At 39.5% G+C, this 23,241-nt stretch overlaps 2 protein-coding genes across 5 annotated transcripts in view; both read left to right on the forward strand.

Annotated features, from left to right (window-relative positions):
- NR2C1 (nuclear receptor subfamily 2 group C member 1) overlaps positions 1–10,761 on the forward strand; it is a 37,063-nt gene extending 26,302 nt beyond the window's left edge. For all 4 annotated transcript variants that reach the window (XM_063133765.1, XM_063133766.1, XM_063133767.1 and 1 more), the window contains 3 exons: positions 962–1,099; positions 6,458–6,563; positions 8,419–10,761. In XM_063133765.1, the coding sequence (XP_062989835.1) occupies positions 962–1,099; positions 6,458–6,563; positions 8,419–8,593 (419 nt within the window). In that variant the 3' untranslated portion in view covers positions 8,594–10,761. The remainder of the gene's footprint in view (positions 1–961; positions 1,100–6,457; positions 6,564–8,418) is intronic.
- Positions 10,762–12,387: 1,626 nt separating this feature from the next.
- On the forward strand, positions 12,388–22,349 carry NDUFA12 (NADH:ubiquinone oxidoreductase subunit A12). Its single transcript, XM_063133759.1, has 4 exons — positions 12,388–12,515; positions 14,006–14,088; positions 15,594–15,681; positions 22,076–22,349. The coding sequence occupies exons 1-4, from the start codon at positions 12,427–12,429 to the stop codon at positions 22,254–22,256; spliced, it is 441 nt and encodes a 146-aa protein (XP_062989829.1). The 5' UTR covers positions 12,388–12,426; the 3' UTR covers positions 22,257–22,349.
- Positions 22,350–23,241: the final 892 nt, after the last annotated feature.

The following is a 23,241-nucleotide window of genomic DNA, read 5'->3' on the forward strand; positions in this document are numbered from 1 at the left end:
CTGTGACTTTCTCTTTATTTCTTTTTGTTTGTTTCTCTCCGTTTCAAAATTAGTTTAAAAAAATAATGGCACTCTGTCAAGTGCTATATACACTTATGGTGCTATATAAATAACACAGGGTCTTGCTATTTATTGTTTTACTCTGTACAGCACCATGTACATTGATGGTGCTATATAAATAAATAATAATAATAACACTTGAGTTAATATGTGTGTCTTTACACATGAAGGACAGAATTACTCCTTTATTATTTTTCTTTCAATGGGAAACAGGAAGGAAACAAAATAAAGCCAGCAGAAACTTACTAATGAAGGGACAATTGATCCCTAATCCTCCAGTTGTTCTGAACAGGAAGCAGTAAAAGGGGCAGAATTTGAAAAGAGGGAACTTCTAATTAAAAGTACAGTAACCTTTAAAAGCTGCAACAGCTCTTTGCCAGTACACACTTCACAGGCTGAAGCTGCTACTGTTTTATATTCCACCCTGCCAAAGGACACAAATTAGTTCTGAATAAAAGATAGGATGACAATGAAAATATTGGAATGGATTCAGTTGGATTCATAATTCAGTTGGATTCCCTATAAAAAGTAAATGAACAAAGGACAGCAACTCCAGAGAAAAGGGCTAGTGCAGAAGCAAATCTAGTTGTCATGGTATCTCTTGGGTGACACTATCACTATCAATTCTCTCAGATACAGATATGCTATATCATCTGTAATGAATTAGCATGTCACTTAACTTACTTGCACATATATTCTGTGGGAGTTATTTCCCCTCTTATTTCTGCTTATAGGCAACTATCAAACATCTAAGCATTGTTATATAGACAGTTCTAAAAATGCAGTTAATTCAGCCATGGGCATCTTGATTTAAAATTATTGAACTTAAAATTACAGATTCACATATCTAAAATAATAAGAGACACCCCCGTTGAATTTGTATTGTTTTGTATTAACTTAGATAAGCTGTCAGCAGATAGAGGAAAGCTAGTGATGGAACACATCTTCAAACTGCAGGAGTTCTGTAACAGTATGGTGAAGCTTTGCCTAGATGGTTATGAATATGCCTATTTGAAAGCAATTGTCCTCTTCAGTCCTGGTACGTTAAACATGGAACTAAAACTTTTGGTGTTGTTTTCACAATCAGTAAGTGAGAAAATCTGGTGTTCTTGAAAGGTGCCTTTGTATAAAGCATTTGTTTTTATTGGTTTCTGCGTTAACTAAATAGGTCTTGTTCATCTAGTCTCTCGTGTTGAAGAGTGCTTGTTCTTAAAGAAGATGTGCTTAACTACTTTACTTTAGATCACTCAATTCTAAATAGATCTGAATAACTGGTTGGGGTTTCTGGGCTTATGGTACAGTGGTTCTGTTCTTTTTGTTTGACTGTACTTTGAATGTATTCATTTTAAGACATTAGCTTAGCCCCTTTGGGATCTTGTAATATTGCTGTTGTTTACATATATATAAATCCACTGAGAGAGATCAGTAGTTTTGGGGGGTGCATGTCATCGGTATGCTAATGATACAAAGTTCTACATCTCATGAACAAAGTACCCATGAGCAGCCATGTCTGCTCTAAACCAGTGCTTGGAAGGCAGACTAAAACTGAATCAGACAAGATGGACATGATGTTGGTGGGTAATCCCAGTAGTCTAGAGGAGTGCACGTTGTCTGGGATATAGGGGGCAGTTGTGATCTTCCCAACTGAGCAAGTTTGGAGATTAGAGGTACACCTGGAATCTCTCTTCTTTGTGGTGTCAGTGCATCATACATATGGGCTCTGTGCCTGAATGGAGCCTCAAATGGGTACTTTCTGTAGCTGAAGAATTTTTATGTGGAACCCTTCCCCACCATTCCAGTGCTCATTTCTCTAGTGGGTTCCCTATTGCCTCAGTCCACTTTTGCTCACCGTTGTGACAGCCTCATAAAGAATCTTCTTGTCTTGTTCACTTCTTCCTCAGGGAAATTTAGAACATGCTGAGGTCTAAATTTGGTTCTTTTTATTCTTTGCTATCTCTTTGTTTTTCTCTATATTGATTTTTGTTTGCAGGGAATGGTTGTTTCTTTTGTGATTACCTGAGCCCTTTCACAAGTGTGCCTGCTGTGGCAGTAACTCCCTCCAACACATGGGCACTCACTCTATTTAGGAAAAGGATGGTTGTTCTTCTCAATAAGCAGGCCAGGGACAATTGATCTTCCAGACTTCATGCTGTACTGTAGGATTAAGCCAGGAGGGCAGTGGGCACTGCTCCTCAACCTATGCAAGGCAGGATATCAATGAAAATCTCCAAGGTGTTGAAGGACACCCACCTCATGGGGCATCAGAGACCCTACCCTATTTTAACGTGGCTACGGGTTCAAGGTCTCCGTCACCGCCAGTCACCTCTAAGGCCATTCGTACTGACCCACCAACATTGGGCTAGTCATTGAACATTGTTCTGGCTTTAAAAAAAAAAAGTCTAGAAGGGCAAGAGCTCATAAACCACTCCAGTCGGAAGAGAAGAAAGCATAGTCTTTGGCTCCATCGCCAGCAGTCCCAGCTTTGAAACTGGCAGCCTGGGTACCAATACCACCTATGCCTATGGTGCTATAGCTCCATCACTAATTTCAATGCTTTGACAACAAACATCAGATCCGACATTGGACACCTAACCACTGGAGGACCCTGTAGTTATGGCCCTAACGGCAGAAGGTGTCATGTCTAACGATTGTTTTCTAAACAATCAGGCTTGCTCTAACTGGGAGCCCTGCCAGCAGAGTAGCTGTTAAAATAGCACCTTCAAGATTGCTTGAAGTCACAGATGATAAAGGACAAGACCAAAAGCAGTTTGTCAAACAGCCCGAAATCCAAATAAGGGTGAAGCAGAGGTGAAGTCAGGATAAGTACAAAATTGAACACAAAGCCCAATTCAAGCCAAGGGTTCAGGATCACAGAGCACAGACTGATACCAGGGACATTGCTTCCAGCTCCTGCTTGACCTGCCTCTCAGCTGTTTATCCAGGCTTCAGCTTAGACATGTCTAACTTTCAGCTACAACTTATTCAGGAGCTTTCTGGTAAGCTCACAGAACAGAATTCCTTGACTGCAGCCTGACACTTCTCTTAAGAAGCTGAGACTGTTCTCAGTGCTTCATATGTCATCGTTCATGATGGCTTGGTGGTTGCACTGTCTCTGGCTCAGAATCTGAACCGCCCTGGGAAGGAGGCGGAGGAGGGAGGCCCCCACTGCACATTCAAGAGGGGCCTGCCTCTTCAGCTGCATATCCAACTCCCTCCTGAGATGCTGCTCTGGATCATTCTTGGAGAAAGAAGAATCTTTGAGTTCAGGCAAGCCAAATTCCTCCTCAGAAGACATCTCCTCAAGGGGAACCTGACAGAAAGTGAGTTTCAAAAGCTATCTCCAGACCTTCCACTATGAAAGCAGACTGATGCTTGCCAATCACTTTACCACAAGCCTCATCCAGAATATCGATGGGGATCTCCCAATTTGGCTTTTTTAGGCTACATCTTCTCTGAATGAAAAAGTTGGGGTTCTGAGTGGCAAGAGCAGCCTGGTATTGATCGCAATCACCATATTCTAATTGGGACAGACTGTAATCCCTTGGGAACTTGGCAGGTCATAACTTTCCCTCTCACCGTCTGAGGATACAGGTCCTTTTTCAGAGCAGATACTTGGTATGGTGCAATCTCTAGGTCAATAGACCCAGCAACAAGTGGTAAAAATCAAAGAAATGGTGCTATGTATTCCAAAATTTCTACATTGGTAGTGACTGCCATGCTTTCTGCCTTGTTACAAAGTATTCAGAAGTTATGGAAAGCTCCATTTCCCATTTCAGCCACTTTGAACAAATGTACAAGATACAAGATACCAGCCTTCCACCCAAATTGTGTCATTGTTGAGGCATCACAAGAAAAAAACCCCAAAAGTCAACTCATTTGTGGATAAAGAAAGTAGCAGATTGGAGTTGAAGGGGTGTCTCATTTACTGCTCTGCCATCTTGGGATTAAGACTAGCTAACTATCAGGCTGTCATGGATAGATATCAGCTTTTCTCTATGGGAGAAATAGGATCACTTTTCGATCACCTCCCCAAAGAAATAAACTAACTGACTTAAGTATTCCAGAGTGAGGCAATGTGCCTTTCTCACCAGCAAATTAACAATTCCAGGCAGATGGCTGACTGCAATGCAAAGGTGATGAATTAGTTCATTAGCCTTATATAGACATGCCTGGTTTAGGATTAAAGACTTTCCCTTTGATGGAGAGGGTTTGTTTAATGCTTGGACAGATAAGACAGTGTACTTGTGCACCTGCAGGGCTTATGCTAGACCTAGATGCTCTGGCATAAGGCCCAAGTCATCTTCTAAGTTTTGGAATAGCCCTAGGAAGCAAGAGGGCAATATCAAACATTGCCTTTGTCTCCCCAGATTTTTTTTTACCAATCTGAAGTTTGACAACTTCCATCCAACAACTGTTATTAGGACCACTGCACCTTCAGGTGTGTTAATAACGAAAGTGGATACCCTCCTGGTGATGGGAGTAATATAACAGGTCCTAAAGTGCTAACTTCACAACAGGTTCTACTCCTGTTATTTCACTGTTCCAAAAAGTGATGGAAGCCTTTGATCAGTTCTGGACCTGAGAGAGGTAAACTTGTACATCACCTCAAAGTTCTTCCAGATGGCTTCCTGGCTTCCATGCTTCCCCTACTTCAAAAAGGAGATTGGTGTGTGTGTATATAGACTTAAAAGACACTTATATCCATATCGTCACAACACAAATTGATGTTCAATGACCAATACAGGGTCAGGCATGGAATCCATCTGTCATTCTGCAGGCTTTGGCTACCAAGCTAATTGAACTGTTGGCTATGGTGGACCGTGCCTACAATACTAGAAGATTGCTTTCATTGTGGCAATCACTTTGGTGTGTAGGTCGAATGAGCTTTGTGTGTTGATCTACCTTACTTTACTTCCATTGTGAATAACATGTTTTGTCAACATTTTTTCCTTTGCCTTTGGCTCACATTGAACTTACTCTTCGGCATGCCCTGGCATTCTACAAATCCCAGACTAATAACACCTGTCCATTCCTTTGCTATGGTAACAAGCAAGGGAGATAGTCAGTGTCATCTCAAAGGTTCCCCTCCTGGGTGCTGTGCATCATCAAACTAGCCTATGAGTTGGTAGGCCATCCACTGCTGGCTACAAACTGGCCTATGAGCTGGCAGGCCACCCACTGCTGGTTTAGTAAAGGTGTTCCTCTTTTGGCACTGTGCCAAGCGGCCTCTTGGTCAAGACCATCGGCTTTCATCAGTCACTACAGGGTGGATATTCAGGCTAGAGCTGACTGCTCCTTTCATCAGCCATTCTACAATAGGACACTGACCCCACCTTGCTACTCACCCATATGTGTGATGCACAGAAACCACAAAGAAGAGACAGGTTGCTTAACTATAACTGCAGTTCTTCAAGTGTTCACCACTTCCATTTCATTGATCCTGAGGTTTATAGGTTCCAAGGCTGTTTCTTGGCAGTTTCAAAGAACTGAGGAAATAGGCAGGATAAACAGATGGGAGTGGTAGCCAAAAATGATTTTATTGGCTTCATTTGTTGCACAGGCTCCATATCTTTTATGAAAGATGGGATCTTATTATGCTTTTGTAATCTTTGGGATAACTACTGTAATGTGCTTTTATGTGGCTTGAAAATAATTTGGACGCTTCAACTAATGTTTTGCTCTGAAACTCCCATCAGCCACAGTCAGCATGGCCAATGGTCAGGAATTCTGGGAGCTGTAGTCTTGAAGCTCTGGGGGGTATCAGGTTGGGGAAGGATGATTTAAAGCCCTCCTGAGTAAGACTCTGAGTTGACCCCAGTGAGGTTTACACAGCTGCTCTTTTTAAAAAGATTTGAAAGCTTTTCAAATTTTGTGTTATTTTAATACAGTTTGGTTATTATTGCCTGGAATCCAAACTGGCACACAGACTCTGTTCATGTGTGGGGTGTTTAAGCTTTCCACTGAGCATCATTACAGGCAGAAGGGAACTTCCTTGTAAATAGGTTTGATCCTGCTTATTAATTTATATTGTTCTAATATGTTTGGATGAAAGCCACTGTAAGCCCAAGATAAGATGTCTTAAATAGAGGTGTGAAATTTGTGGCCCTCCACCTGTTCTTGGAATACAATCCCCATCATCCTTGGCTATGGTGGCTGGGGCTGGTGGGAGTGAGAGTCCTCCAATATTTAGAGGGCTACAGTCCTAAATTTAAAATGTTACTATTTCAGTAAAATTGCTTTGACTCTCATAGTCCTGATTCTCAACAGAAACCAGACAGTTTGAACAGCAGAATTTGCTTTCATTTGGAGTGATAAGAGAATATTTGTCTTGTGATGTGTGTTTTATCTCCTCATGTGCATCTTATTTGGAGCTGATCTAACTCTAGACTTATTTTAGATCATCCAGGCTTAGAAAATGTGGTACAAATAGAAAAATTTCAAGAAAAAGCATATATGGAATTCCAGGATTATGTAACAAAAGTATATCCAGATGATACCTACAGGTGTGTTTATAAATATTATTGTTTTAAGTGTTTCTTTTCAGAGTAATATTGATTTCAGAAATTTCTGGCTTTTTGTGTTTCAAGTGTGGGACTAGATTGTTTTAAAATGTTATATTGTAAACTCTAATGTCACTTCAGCATACTCTTACAGTAGTTGTAAATCTTCATTTCTAATACCATTATTGTAGCTGCTTCAGAGTGGTAGATCCTGAAGAAACAGGCTTAATGCAAAGGGTTCATTGTTACTTCCCTATATGTATGGTCTAGTTAAAATCATTAGGGTTGTACACAAATGAAGCACATTTCCTGAACGTGTAAGAGCAAGTGCACTGAGTCCCTGTGAGGGAACAAATGGTACTGTTCCACGAATACACACATCAAGAATCTATTAAGATATTTCTTACCAAAATATATGTTATGATGTTAAGAATCTTGTGTATTACTTAGAGCTATCAGCCCACTGCCGGTGTGGGATTGGTGTAAGCATCTTACTTCTCTTTTGGCAACAGCTGTAATACAAAAAGGCTTACTGTTTTACTGTGGTGGAAACTAGGAGATAGATCTCCTCCCTCTCCTGTGCATGCCATACTGTCTCAAGCATACCACCTGAGCTACCACTGTGCCATAATATGCCACCTACCATCATGCTGTGGGATCTGGCTGCCTCCTGTTGGAAACAGAATGCTGAACTAAAAGGTTCTTGTCCAGCCGTTTGTATGACCTTGTGTCCTTTTCAGGGCCAAACCAATTGCAAAGGCTGATACGAATGTATGCCAGTGAAATGTAGTAAGATGAGGGATAGGGGTTTCTTAGCAAGCAGGGCTTGTCTCTTTCCTGCCAAGGAAAGGAATGAGCTGTAACTGTAATAGCATATGTAATTGTTATTGCTGCTAAAGCCTATCCAAATGATTGGACTATAAATTTCTATTTAATTGTACTACACTGTTTACACAGAATGTTGAGGTTTTATTGTAATTTGAGAAAGTTTTATTTTTAATGTTATTTATTAGTAATACTTATATACCACTTGATATAGTAAAATTTCTGAGTTCTCATATAAATACTAAAAATCACATATAAATACACTATTAAAAAGAATTTCAACTGCAGTAACAATACAAATCACAGTTAAAGTACACTATTAAAAAGAATTCCAACTACAATATTAAGAGCATTAAAGTTTGTCTCTAAAGATTATCTAACCAAGTCTGTGTGCAGTTTGGCTTTTATAAAAATACACTAACAATGAAATCCTGTGCATCTTCACTCAGAAGTGTCTCATTGACTTGGTTCGCATGTAATGACAACCCATCAGTTAAAAAACCTGATGGGTTGTTGTGCACAAGTGAGTACACTACTTCTTGCACACCTGCCTCTTTTGCTTTATTGTACAACCCATGATTGGTTCCTTCATAGGTTGTGCAGCATGACAGCCTCTGGGTTGTTTAGGGGTTAAACAAGCCAGGGGTTAACCCATGATATGTTGTCAGGCTAACTGCTGTGTTGGTTAACCCCTAAACAACCCAGTTGTCCAGGTTCAGACAGCATGCTGGACAACCTATGAAGAAGTCAATTGTGGTTTGTGTAATAAAATGAAAGAGGTGGGTGTGCTGCAGGCAGCGTGCCCTGCTCATGCACAACAGCTCATCAGTTTTAAATTGGTTGAGTTCAGTGGGGCTTACTCCCAGATAAGCAAGTCTAGGATTACAGCCTAGAGTGCTTATAAATTTGCATTGTGCAAAATGTGAATAATGGTTTCATTTAACCCTTAGCATTGATTTAACACTTACTGAAGAGAGCATTTTTTTCTTTGTATATAACATTGTGCTCCCTTTTTGTCAAATCTGTCTTCCAGGTTGTCTAGGCTGCTTCTCAGATTACCTGCTCTGCGACTAATGAGTGCTGCTATCACAGAAGAATTGTTCTTTGCTGGACTAATTGGAAATGTTCAGATTGACAGCATCATACCATATATTCTAAGAATGGAGACTGCAGACTACAACTCTCAAATAATTGGTCATGCTGTATAAAAGTTAAATCACGGAATCTATACCATGGCAATCATGGTGATTGTAAATGTACATTATCTCCAAGAGATAACAAGTTTTCCTATGCAGTTATAACAAGAAAAATAAAAGAAGGTGCCACTTCCTCTTTACCAATGTGTTTGGAAAATACAGTGGAATATCCTGAGTGGTACAGGACGATTTACATTTTATCTGGTTTTCAAGAACTTTGTACATTACTTTAGAACCTAATGAAAATCAAGAAGTGTAGTTCATCCTATTTTTGTAGTTTAGTTATACATGGAACTTATGAACTCCAAGCAAATGTACAAAAACTAGGCTTTGATGAAAGAGAAACTTCATCAAGATGTTTCAACTGATATTTTAGAAAAAAATAAATTAACCTTCTTGCCAATGTTGTGTTTTCAGTATCTTGTTTCTGCAAATTTCACTGTTGTCAGTTTGGTGTAAGTCTGAAGTCCTGAACAAGCCAACTTATTTCTGATGTGGCTGGATTACAAAGTTTTGGATAACTTTGAACTGCTTATACAAAACTTCATTTTTTATTTAATGAACTGGTGTTTGTTAAAATCGAAGGGAAGTTACAGAAAATTTGTAAAAACTAGCTTGACATCCTGCTAATGCCCCAAAGCAGTGATTACACTACTCACTATTACTTGGGTTAATTTCAACCACAAATAATTGCCATTTTTACAGCTATATCAGATGCTAATCTGTTTTAGGAATAAAGAATTTGATATTTTAATTGCAACAGATATTCAATGATCCAGTTTGCATGTTACAACTACCTATGGATTGTTTAAATCCATGGGTATTTAAATCCATGGGTAGTTGTGAACAAGCAGGAACATGCATGCATGCCAGTTCCTCTGTAATAAATGACCCAGGGATGCTTCATCCCTCAACAACCAGAGTTCTGTGTTCGGACAACATGGCAGAGTTGTTTATCTCTGGGGGAAGGGGGGAGTGCACGGGAACCAGCATGCACACTCACTCCCACTGCATCTTCAACCACCCACACTTTATTAACTGGGTTGTTGAAGAGATGCGAAATGGGTCATTGTGTGTCATCCTTCAAACTATCCTCATTTTAATAATGTTTGTGCTCATATACATCTAGATAAGAATTAGATTTATTTAACATGGAGGTGCTCTTCACAAGTCTATGAGCTATCACATTAAAATGTACCACTCTTATTGGAATTGGATCTCATACAGGAATCCTGTTTCTCCTTCAAGGCTAAGATAGGTTTCAAGTTCTCATAATAAATTTTGATAAATCTAGATAGTTTCTGAAATGTTCATAAGCAAATAAATAAACCATGATGGAACATACATTACTGAATAGCATCCTGCTTTTCCTAAACAGTAGCAATCATAGTACCCTCATAATTGCAAATTTTATGTTGTTTATTGTGTTTCCTGCTTAATATCTTCAGTCCTGGAAAACTTTTTCCGGATGCACTTTGTGATTCACTAAAGGCTGCTTGTTTTTAATTACTGTACAGTAAAAATAATTTAGCAACAACACAAAATAGTCATTTACTGTGTCAAGGATTGCCCATATAGTGTTCATTGTTTTGGCAATTCTTGTTTTCACCCTTGGTTTCAAATGTTAAGTATTGATCATAGTAATACAACTGCATCTAATTGTCAAGTTAAGGCCTTTAACAGCCAATGAAAAAGGCCTGTAATTTGAAGGATAGGATTATTTGCATCAGGCTTTAAAAATTGATTTAATGTAAAGGAGTACTCTTTACATAGAATGAGTCCCCTAACAATAATGAAGTGAATCATTAATTTTTGTCCAGAATGTGTATGCACTTGGGCACATGCAGGTATGCATTACACACTAATTGTAATATATTTTCTTGATGATGTATTCCTAGGTACATCGTGTAATTAATTTATCCTGTTTTAGTCCTCCTTAAAGGTCAACTGTATTGGTGTCAATACATTTGTTAAACCCAAATATTCTTGGCTGTCACTGGACAATTTCATTCCACTTTTGTACACATTTTTTTTGTGGTTCAGTTTTAGCGTATGCACCAGAATGTCCCAATGGCTGTCTTGTTGTTGTATAATAACTACTGTAAATGTCTTGAAACCTGAAGAAGTGTAAATTCTATTTTGGCTGTATTTTTAAAAAATAAATTGTAACTTTTATTATAGAGTGCTGTTCTGTATTTTTTTATGTTTTTTTTGCAGCGAACTAGTTTGTGTGAGCCTTACATACAATAGGCTTGGGCTATGAATCTATACTTCTAACTATTAAAATTTTACATTTACAAAGTTAATACTTTGGATCAGTTGCATTCACTTCACTATTATCAGTTCAATTTTCTAGCTATTGTTGATCCCTTAATATCTCTATATTTATTATCTTCTCTTTTGGTGCAAATAAATCTGTTCAGACATTGGGATGGTGTAAAAGCCAGAACAGGCTGGAATAGCCCCGTTACTTAAAAGAAACATGCCAGACACTGACATGTGTTAGAGATACTTGAAAAGTGCATTTTAGGACAGAAACCCTTGAGAGATATTATTAATCCTTTAATGCCCAGAATACATTCGGAATAGAATGGGATGGCCCAGAACAGCCATTTCCAAATGAGCCAACTAAACCAAATTCTCCAAACACAAATAACTACACAGGAGGCATGTAATAAGCCACAAAATGTCCACAGAAACCATGTTTGGATATCCTGGTGGGACAATAGTCCATATTCCAGAAAACAGCCCAAACTGGCAACTTTCAAGTGAGCCAATTCAACCAAATTTATCAGCCAAGCATAACTGCATCAGAGTGGTACAGTAAGCTACAAAGCTGCCATAAAACCATGTTCCAGTACCTGTTCCAGGCAACAGTCTGTATTCTGTGTAATGGCCTGGAACAAAAACTTCCAACTGAGACAAATCACACATGAAATTCTCCAGTCACGCATAGCTACATAGGAGACATTTTTTGTTTTTAAATAAAAGGGCCATTTCGGGCAGTTCCGTTCCACCTTTTATACCGTCCCATTTACATTTAAAAGCTAATATGATTTCCTGTTCTGAAAAGTACCCTGTTTAGTGTAACAAAACCTATCACCACACTTACCAGACTAACGGATCTGGTATAGTAAGAAATGGAATGGTTGTAGTGAATTTTTACAAATCCCCTCGCCAAAAATAGTTACATCACGATTGTCTTGTAGAGTCAATCTGGGATTGGAGAGCAGAAGAGCAGCACACTCCCCCAGGGGACCTAGGGCCACTGAGAAGCTGCACGAAGCTGTACCCACTGCCACGAATAATCAAGCCAAGGGGGAGACCAGACAAGGAACAGCTGCAGGGAGCTCGCTTCTTCCTCTCTGCCAGAAAGATAAAAAAGGTGCAATGCGATGTAGGTTTAGACAGGAGAAAAAGTCCTACAATTCCCACCATGGCTGGCTGGGACATCCTAGGACTTGTAGGATTCCCCGCCCGCCGTCTAAACATGCATAGGATTGCCGTAAATGAATAAGCCACGCACCTTCCATATCGTTTTGTCGTCGAAATCTTAACAAATAACATTTGCCCTTCAAATAATTGCTGGACGTAATCCCGACACTTCATGCCTTCTGTGCACTGGGGATCAAGCTTGGGAACTCCTGACTAACTAAACCTGCCCGTGACCCAACTGTTAATGAATGCAGAGAGAAAGGGTGGCCTCACCCCAGGCTCTCCACGGTTCAAATTACGGTGGAGCCGGCGCCTGAGCAAAGAACGAGGAGGAGTCTTGAGCTGCTGACTTTGTAAACGCAGCTGCGCAGTCGCCGTTTGTGCGGCCTGGGCTCAGGGCCTTCGGGAAGATGGCGGAGTACGTGCAGGTGATGAAGAGAGCGCTGCAGCAGCTTGGCGGTCATGGCGGCGTTCGCGGGGTCGTGATGCAGTTGCTCAGGTAAAGGGGGCGGCTCTGCTCTGTTCGGGCTGGCTGTTCAATATGTGGGGCGTGAGGCGAGCGGCGGCTTGCAATGGGAGTCACCTTGGGGATAGAGCGCGAGGACGTTGCTCTTCGAGTAGAATGAAACTCAAATCTCTACGAAGTTCTGTGACAAGTAGGCAGGGGACTGCCTCGTTCTAGGATGGGAATAGCTCGACGTCTGAAACCCTTTTCCCTTCAGTAAACAGGAACAAAAAAATAGAGGCGGACTAATATAAGGATGGGTAAAGGTAAAGAGGAGTGAGAGCTGTCGTCTGCTGAAAGACAGGGGTGGGGGCGTATTCACCTGACCTGGCCCGTGGGGTAGGATTAGGGAAGCCTTCTCTCCCCTTCGGCTAAATAGAGGGTTGCTTGATTAGAATATAATTGGATTTGTGTGAAGGCAGTATGGTATAGTGCAGCTTTCCCCAACTTGGTATCCTCCAGATGTTTTGGATTTCAACTCCCATCAGCCCCTGCCAGCATGGTGAATGGTCAAGAATCCTGGGAATTGTAGACCAAAACATCTGGAGGGCACTAGGTTGGTGAAGACTGGAGACTACTGGACCTGGACTAGGTTCAAATTACCACTCAGCCATGAAGCTCGGTAGGTGGCCATGGAGCAGTCTCTGTCTCTCTGCCTAATCTATTTTACAGGTTTGTTGTGAAAATAAAAAGGATAGGGGAGTGGGGGGGAGAGAGAGAGCTTTGAATTTATTAGCTGGCCTGAACGCACTTGGGCTGAAGTGTTTAATAATAATAATAATAATAATAATAATAATAATAATAATAATTTATATTAAAAAAAACACATAAGAGTAAACCTTGTTTTCTGAGCTGTGGACAGTGAGTCTTTGCAGAACTTTGGTGTGTGATTAAGTATCACTTGTTGTTTATAGTATTTCAGGCTATCTAATATACATAGTGGTAAGTCCTGTAGAATTTTCTTTTGATTAAACACAAAAGATTAAACACTACCATTGGGTAGTGGCTTTCTGTGTGGAAACTGCACCCTATTTGCAAATTTGTTAAGTTGCAAGCAAATTCGTGCTAGCCTATTTTTAAGTAAAACTGCTTAAGTTTGTGATACTGAGTTATCTGATATGCATTTTCCCATCTTCGCCACTACCTTGTAAAGTAGATCATTTCCCCGGTTTTATTGATTGGGACCTGAAGCTGAAAAAGCTTTTTGTGCATTGATTCAGCCTAGAAGGACAGTTGAAAATGGAAAGGTTCATATGAAGCAGGCCCTTCTGCCTTAGAAGTTGGTCCTTCTAGCTCAGTATTGTTTACTCCGTCAGTGGCTCTCTGGGGTATCAGACAGAGGATTTTCCCTATCTGGAGATGCCAGAAATTGAACCCAGGACCTTCTGCATGTAAAGCATGTCTTCCACCACTGGGCCACAGATCCTCAAATTTAAATTTGGTGTTGGAGGAATGATACAACTTCTCCTTTTGGGAACTTGCAGGGTCAATGATCTGAAGACTGGTATGCTAGTAGGCATTGATAAATATGGGAACAAATATTATGAAGATAAAAGATACTTTTTTGGTAAGTATGTGTACTTGAGTAATTTGAGCTAATTCTTCTGAAAAAACTATGCTTATTTACACACTTACTAGAATAAAGACAAATTATTAATTCTGCATGTTTTTTATGTTAGTCGTTCCCCTAATTAAGTTTTATGCCAAGCGGAAAGATCCAGCAGTGGTAAGAAGTCTCTGTAAACTTTTGTCACAACAACAGGGAACTTGGATTTGTGCTTTTACGTATATAAGCTGTGTTTTTGCTCTGACACAAAGATGTGAAGAAAGGGAATAAATAAACCCAGAGTCTGGGTTTGCTAGTAGGGGTCCTAATGTTCACCTTGCTTTTCTTATCACTAACTTAGCTGATTCATTTCTTAGTAAAGGGGCAATAGTGTAATAGATTCCCCTTCCCAGTTATTTAATCCCTTGGTTTACTTACTAAAATGAAACCCTATCTGCAAGGAAACAAAACTGCAGTCGTTATGGGATTGCATGGGCTAATATTGTATTTTTTCCCTTCTGGTTATGACATTTTGCATTAAAGAAACAAACCGCCACATTGATGGGAATTTAAATTTGGAAATTGGAACTTCTTAACATATAGGTAAAAATGCACAACTTATTGTCAAATCCAAATGCACGATATATATTTCCAGAGTTCTGGAGGTGATCATGACCTGTCAGCCATGAACATGACGGAAGTAAGATATTTGCCTCTGGAACTAACTGCCAGTCATATGCTAATACAAATATTGATTGCAATTCAAAGGAAATCCAAAGGGAAATAATATTACATGGACACACACACACACACACACACACACGGTTTCCTTTTTCAAGTTGAAACTGGAACCCCAAAATAGCTTATTGCTTGTAGCTAATAGTTTAGAATTGCTATCTAATCATACAAAGAAGCAGTCCCAAAATAATTTGTTTTCATCCTGCTGTGATTTCAGGCAACATTAAGGTTTGTTTGCATATTGGGTCATAATTATTTTGGGGGGCAGCTAGCATTTGCTGTCTGCAGTAGAATTTGCTATCCAAAGATTTTTCAGGAAGAGGAAACAATTTCCTAGCTTTCAGGACTGTAGTGGGGAGTTAACTGTACACCAGTCTTTCCCAACCTGGTGTCCTCCAGATGTTTTGGATTATAATTCCCAGGTTTTTTGAGCATTTTTTGACTAAAACATCTGGTGGGCAGCAAGTTGGGGAAAGCTGCTGTACACAGTGTCTAGGCTTTGACCCCTACTTGCTAGTTCTCCGTTCTGATATATGTTAGAAGCCTCTTCGTGCATGTCTTTTTTTCCTTCACAATGATAACTTATGTTAGCCCTATTCAGACAACATGCTAAGCCATGATGGTTAAGCATTTTGAACTAACCATGATGGCTTAGTATGTTGTGTGAAGGCTTAGATTGGGGTGGTGGTGGAGAGTCTTTCTTTGCAATTAATAAAATTACATGTATCCACACTTACCTTTTATCCAGTCTAATACATTTTACATGTTTTGTTATCTTTACAATTAAGGTCGTCATAGGTGGGTTATATATACAGAGGAAATGAATGGCAAGAACACATATTGGGATATGGATGGAAGCATGGTGCCTCCTGAATGGTAAATCAGCTAGTTTAATACATGCATTTCCGTGTTTATATGTTTAATTAACCTTGTGAAACTTAACCTCAAAGCATATCTGAGGCTGACAAGCAAAAGCAAGGAAATGAAAATTTAAGCTTCTTAACAGTACATCATCCTCTAATCTGGCAGCAAACGTACTTCACCATTTCCAGGACAGAACATAGATCAGGCACTGTGGTTATATCTGAAAGAGGCAAATGTTATGCTCAAACTATACATTGTGGTAAATGCACATTTGCTGCTAAAAACTGAAGACCCACCGTGGCTTATTTTATCTATCGTGTGTTATCATGTCGTCCAAACCCAGTCACTGTGTCCGTTACATCCGTTCTGCTCTGTACAGCAGAGTTGTTCAGCTGTGCCCCAATTTGTGAAAAAAATAAGCACCTCGCTACCTAATTTAGCAGTGCACACATGCAACAATACTAGATTGAATGTGACCAACGATATTATGATCCACTCTTCCATCCCCCTTCCACTAACTGGTTTCATAAAATGCACTTGCTGCAGAATCCCAGGGATTACCACAATATGTAGTGATGACCACCAACTTCTTAAATTTATATTGTATTTTGTATTCATGTTTTTAAATTGTTGGTTGTTCTTATACTTTTCATGGTTTTAATTTTTGTGAACCGCCCAGAGAGCTTCTGCTATTGGGTGGTATAAAAATGTAATAAATAAATAAATAAAAGAGAGGTAGACAGATTCATGGAGAATAAGGCTATGACTGGCTACTAGTCATGATGGCTATATATTATCTCCATTATCAGGGGCAGTATGCCTGTGTGCCAGAAATGTGAGCAAAAGCAGCTATTAGAATTGGGGCTCCCCATGGGCATCTGGTTGGCCACATGGGAGCAGAATGCTGGACTACATAGGCTTTTGGTCAAATTCACCACAGCTTTTATTATGTTTGAATTGGGATTTTCCTCACACTAACTTGACAGTGTCAGTGGCTGCATCTTTCTTCGTGTGTGGGGTGCTTGCCTGGCTTCCAGTGGCAGAACCTATTCTTTATTTGAGTTTATATTCAAAGCTGCTTTTTAGTTGGTAAACCTTTGTACTTACTTCATTGAGCCATAACATACATTGCTTAAGATTCTATGTCATAAACCTCACAAATATTTATTCAGTGCAGGGCACAGATCTAAAATATTCATGATAAGATGCAATTGTATATTAATAGAGCAGATGGTTTTCTCTTCTTGCTTTTATTTCCTATCCCACATAACTCTGCCAACTGGTGAGCCAAATAGTTCCCTAACTATGGAACTCCATCCTCAGAGATGCCTGCTTGGCACCAACTTTGCTAAGATTTAAGTGTCATCTGAAAATTGTTCTTTCCCATTCTTTCTATGAATGTTTAAAATTTATGAACGGTATTTTGTATACTGTTCAATAACAGACATTCTCTGGATGGAATATAATGTGCTTTGCTGCTTTTATAGACTTATCTGAGTTTTTGGTTGAACTTTGTTTTCTCTATTATGTGTGTTCAGTTCTGGGTAACCTTGATAATGGTTTTTGAATTTTGTTTAATTTGGAAGCTGCCTTTGGAATCTTCTAAGTTTTGAAAGGTGGAGTAGAAATTAATAGTGCAATCCTATGCATGTTTATTCATAGTAAGTCTGACTGTGTTCAATGGTGCTTACTCACAGGTGAGACTGCATAGGATTGCTGCCTAAAATCAAATAAACATGGTCACTCTGTAACCTTGTTGTAGCTACAAACATTTAAAACAAAAAGGTGGGATTTTACCTCTTCTCCCCCCACCCCCCATGAAATTAAACCGGTCCTTAGCTTATTCTAAACATGCTATTTTTTAATTTGCATTACTGAATTAGTACACATTCAATTTCGTTGTACTTTTTTAGCAACCATATGTTATGGTAGAGATATATCATTTTATTAATCAATGAGCAATGTTCAGTTCTCTTTTCCCTACATTATCTGTTTCATTTTGATAATTTTAATATTTTGAGTTAAACGTTCAGATGTGTGAGTTACAGCAAAGTAGAAAGATATATTCACCCAGGTATTTAATGGTGTTAAAGTGTGAACAGCTGGTGACTAATTATTTTCTTCTGTTTTCTATTAAATGTTATAATTTATTTTATTTTATTGATACTTAGCTTTGATAAGAAGGTGTAAAATATTGTAAATAAAGACTGCTTTTGCTGCAAGAGAAAATACATTAACCAAAAAACCAAGAATCACTGCTGGACTCAAGAGGATATAATATAAAACACCCGGAGCACTGTGGAAAGAAGCAGACCAACAACTCAATAAACTTGAATAACTCCACAGATTCAGTGGCAGCCTGTGGAATTCCCATTGTCCACGAAAGGGCTCCTACTCTTAAAGGCCAAGCTGATCAAAAAACAGCATGGGATCAGTGGCACAGATGCTATAAGGATGATGAACCCTATACTAATGAGGAGATAGCTCTTTTGGACTCTTTCTGTGCGTTGGACCTAGAAGCACAGAAAGATATCCTGGGGCGTCTGACCTCTTTGAGAGAACATTTGATAATCAGGCAAGCAGAATGTGCAAGCCCGTTGGCTAAGAGAGAAGCACCCGGGTCAGTAGAGGACCATGCCCTAATCCACTAGAAAAACAATCAAACCAGTGGGAGGGGAGTTGGAAACGGCTCCAATGGAGGGGAGAAAGGTTCGCAGAGAGGTCTGGGTATACTAGAATTTACTCGCCAGGATAATAAACTTGTGCAACGTGACCCAGTGGCCGAAGAGATCACTGCAAGTGCCAGCAGACTAAAATTTCCAATATGGGCTGATATGCGATATTTGGAAGAAGAGGAACTAGGATCTCCGGAAAGGCCTGCTGAACCTGTATACGCCCTCATAAAGGTGATGGGACCAGTGAAAACTAATGTTAGCAAGATCATGACACAGATGGAATTGATTGAAGAGCTGGAGGAGGACTTGAGGCCATCATCAGGGGCTGAGGAAATTGCAAAGGAGCATCAGTCACTTGTAGGGGGAGTAACTTCATCTACTTGTCCCAGAGTGACTATAACAACTCAGAGCTTCCCACAAGGGGGGTCTGCATCAGTTTGACAAAAAAAGTGCCACTGTAACATATCACAAATAAGTCTTCTTTCCTGGAATATTGCAGGTTGGCTAAGTAAAGTGGTAGATCCCCCCCTTTATGGAATTCATAAAAAAGCATGAGATTTTACTTTTTCAAGAGACATGGGCCAGAGAGGATCTATCTATATATGGCTTTGTCTCCTACTCTTTAGATGCAACTCCTAGTAACAAAGGTGGGCGGCCCAAAGGAGAACTGGGTATTCTAATAGCTACAAGCATCAGGGCCTCCCTATCTAGATTGGAGCCCCTGACTTATTTGGCCACCGCGTTGATTCTAAAGTTTAATTCATTTAATTTACTAGTAATTAAAGTATATATGCCACCACATAGGGAAAAGCAATTGGTTAAAGAAGATTGGTTAAAATTGGAGGAGTATATCAATAAGCTGACAGATTTGTATCCTGAAGCCTCGATGATCTTGGCGGGTGATCTTAATGCTCGAACTGGTCAGAATGATGCTGCCTTGTATGCCCATTTCCATGAACACCAACCTGCAACAGAGGAGGCCCACCTCCTACCTGATAGGCAATCTAAGGATAAGGGTTGTAATTACGCCAGCTTATGCCTTATGAAAATGATAAATAGACTTGATTTAGTTATTTTGAATGGCGGTGTAAAGGGTGATATGAACGGGGAATTTACCTTCCTGTCAAGTTTGGGTGCATCAACGATTGATTATATCATAGTCTCTTATAATTTGTTAAATAAGGTGACTGGGCTTAAGGTGGGTAACCATGTTGAGAGTGACCATCTACCCTTAATGCTATCCCTAAACCTGAGAAACCTTAATGTGCACACTGATCACAGTTTTCCAATGATTGAAGAGGCAGAAATGAGATCCTCACGGATTAGGTGGTCTGCCAAACTAGACAAAGCAACATCTGAGATGTTATACTTGGATTGCATTCTCCACCTTAGAGATTTTCTACTAAATGCAGTATCCCCCGAAAAAGCAGTATCATTATACCAAATATTGATCTCCTCCCTTCAAAATTGCTTGAAAAAGGGTAAACAACAACTCTCCTTGTCCAATAAATCTAAAAGGTGGTTTGACCAAGACTGCATTGCTTTAAAACACGTCTTAGTTAAAAAATACAGGCAGTACAGGGAAAAGAATCTTCCAGTACTTCCTAAGGAATGGTTTGAGCACAAAAGGAGATATAAAGCTCTGATTAAAGATAAAAAGAAGCAAGCCCAAAAGGAAGCATAGCAGAGTTTAATAGATGCATCGAGGGCGGGTGATTCAGCCACCTTTTGGAAAGTTATTTCGAGGGGTTGGCCAAATATAACAGCTAGACCGGAGTATCTTATCCCTGCTAAAGTTTGGGAATCCCAGTTCTATACTATGTATGCAAGTGGCAAGTTTCCCAACAGTTTCCAAGAGCTTTAATTAATAGTGCTCCCGAGTGGCCCTCTGTATCTGTTTCTGAAATAAATAACCTTATCCTGAAACTTAAACAGGGTAAAGCACCAGGTGGAGACAACATCCCTCCAGAACTACTTAAAGCCAATAAAGAGTGGTGGGCGCCAGTTTTGGCAGCCCTATTCACTTACATCGATCGTTCAGCTTGCATCCCAGAAGATTGGGGACTTGCAATTATCATCCCAATATACAAAAAAGGGAAAAGATCGGACCCTGCAAATTACAGACCCATCAGCCTTTTAAGTATAATTAGTAAATTGTATGCCAGCCATCTTCATGAAAAACTAGTTATGTGGCTGGATCAAGAAAACATTCTAGAAGACGAACTGGCAGGATTTAGGTCTGGGCGATCTACTATTGACCAAGGCTTGGTTCTCCAACACCTGGTTGAAAAATATGCATCAAAAGCTAGAGGAGCTCTCTATGCAGCCTTTATTGATTTCAAATCGGCCTTTGACCTAATTTCAAGAGAGAGGCTATGGGAAAAATTTGCAGATACAAATATTGATAGACGTCTCTTAACTCTCAATGCATTAAAATTGTAAAATGCTGTAGGTAGCAAAAAGATGGCTGCAAGTAACTTTGGGTATTTCAGTGAAATAGGGATTTGCATAATTATGCCTGCTTTAGAAACTGCATGATCTTCTATAAGGTCTCTTACCAAGATGTTAAAATATGGAGCTATAAGAGGTTAAGAGCTGAAGTCCAACGAAAAGCATGTGCTCTGAAGCCTGGCTTTACTGAGAGCTAATCAAATGGCAAAATACATGGCTGGTGTGGATAGTGAACACTGTTCGTCAGAGACCGTGCTGCTCAAGAAACACAAATAACTTGTAAAAGGCATTTGATTTTCAAAAAGAGCAATCTGGTTGAAAGTATATTCCTTGCATAACACTGTAATGAGCTAAAACGATGGAAATTCACATTATGTTGCAATGCTATAAAAGGGGCTGGAATCAACTGCTTACATGCATTTTCCTTGGCTCGCATGGTGCTGGGTGTTCCATATATTGAGACCTAGTATTGCCAGAAGTAGCCTTATCAAGATCGTTGAACAGTAAGAAATACACATAGCTGTCAAGGGTTTAGGCACAGCCAAGTTCCTCTTTTTGCCCCCATCCCAATTAACATGACTTTAAGCTTATCAAACATAACTCAGGAAACTGCATTTTTCAATTTCTCAAATATTTGCAGCTGTAAAAAGCAATTGAATTTAATATGTTTTTAATGAGAACTTAAATGAGATGCCCAAAGCGATCCCAGTATATGTACTGCAGTCTTGCTATAATTGTTGCAGTTATGTTAGTTACTGTGGGGAAATGATGTTGTCAACCTTGGATCGCACCGAAGTCCTATTAGGAGAGGGAGATGGTGGAAAGGGAAGGCAGTATCTGGCTTCGCTTTCCCTACTATCACCAACAGATTATGGCCCTTTAAGTATTTGGTAGTACTTGTGTAGTTCTTATAATAAAAAAAATGTTCATGTAGTCATAGGAGCCTGTCCTGTTAACCTGTACCAGCCTTTTTTCATACACATGACACAACTGGATTGCAACCATCTTTGTTTGGTTGGAGCAATATTCTCATTGTGTCTCTTTGTATAACATCTTTGCTTAGAATAGAATACTTGTTTATTCAAAATACGTTCCATATGGCACTGCAGACAACAGATTCTTCATAACCCGCCATTAAACTACTTAAAATGTAACTATTTTAAGTTTTTCATGTTGTAGCATTTGCCCATCAAACATGGTTTGCTTTTATGCATGTGTGTGTTTTTCAGTGGCTATTGGGATAAGATATATACTGCTAGTTATTTTTGTTTCTTTTTAAGGCATCGTTGGCTTCACTGCACGACTGAAGACCCCCCAACTACGCATCCACCAGTGCCTCGTAAATTCATTTGGCAGAATCATAAATTCAATCTCAGTGGTACTCCTGGACAATATGTACCATATTCTACTACCCGTAAGAAGATACATGAATGGGTCCCACCTTCTACCCCTAGCAAGTGAAAGGAAAGGAATATGGTGATTTGCACAGAATTAGACTTACAACGTAAACTGTATTTTTCCTCTGTATTTAAAATAAAAGCCTTTGATCAGAAATCTTTTCAAATCTGAAGTATTGCTGGAAAAGAAGCAGTGAGTGGTAGATGATCAGAAACGGAATATACAATAAGCTCTCAGATAATAGGTATATATACAAAATGAGATGCAAAAGCTTAAGTCATGGAAGTTTGTGTCATTATAGATTTGTTAGCCTTTAATTCCAAGCATTATTCACCTAGCTGATCTTAGGACAATAATTGATTGTTATCCATACTTGTCACTTTTCAGAGCATCACTACTAGGAACATACATGTTTTATTTCTGGATAACAATATAGCTTCGACTCAAGCGTTCAGAAAAGAACATACAGTTCTGCATGTAAGCTATTGTGTGGAAGAATTAATGGCCAGTTTGGGACATAATACTAAACAAAACTGGGCACTGTTAACCTGAAGCCTTAACAACAGTTAATAAAAACAAGGCAGTTTCGAAAACCATGGTTTGAAGTTGACTTGTTTCCACTAGCCATAGCTAAGTGTAACCACAGTTTGTCCAAGTTCAGGCGACATGGCAAACTGGTTAAAACAAGCAAAATCTTTCAAATTCCTCTTCACTGCTGCACCAGAGGAGGAACTGAATTGCCTAAGCTTCTTGTGGTTTGTTCTGTGCTGCAAAACTACAATTTAGTGTTACATTTGAACCAGCCTGTAACCTATATTACATGTTTATCTGGTAACGCTGATGACTAAGCTGTTCAGAACTCAAGTGTACTTGACTGATGTCTTGCACAGCGAGGTATACATTTTCTTCTCAGATTTAGTCTCTTTATAGCCTGGAGGCAGTGGAAACACTTTGGTAGTAATTGATATCAGCAGCATCAGGAAACAGCACCTTCGGATCAAGTGCTCCTTCCCTAAGGATTGTCAATTGGAAGAGTTAACTGCAGCTA

Source organism: Elgaria multicarinata, chromosome 9 (assembly GCF_023053635.1).
Source record: "Elgaria multicarinata webbii isolate HBS135686 ecotype San Diego chromosome 9, rElgMul1.1.pri, whole genome shotgun sequence".
NCBI lineage: Eukaryota > Metazoa > Chordata > Lepidosauria > Squamata > Anguidae > Elgaria > Elgaria multicarinata.

What these genes read in the sequence shown, in the direction of transcription:
- NDUFA12 (XM_063133759.1), top strand. Translation starts at nt 12,427, where the DNA reads ATGGCGGAGTACGTGCAGGTGATGAAGAGAGCGCTGCAGCAGCTTGGC. An exon ending in GTCGTGATGCAGTTGCTCAG is followed by an intron (nt 12,516 to 14,005) that starts GTAAAGGGGGCG and finishes GGGAACTTGCAG; the next exon opens with GGTCAATGATCTGAAGACTG. An exon ending in AGATAAAAGATACTTTTTTG is followed by an intron (nt 14,089 to 15,593) that starts GTAAGTATGTGT and finishes TTTACAATTAAG; the next exon opens with GTCGTCATAGGTGGGTTATA.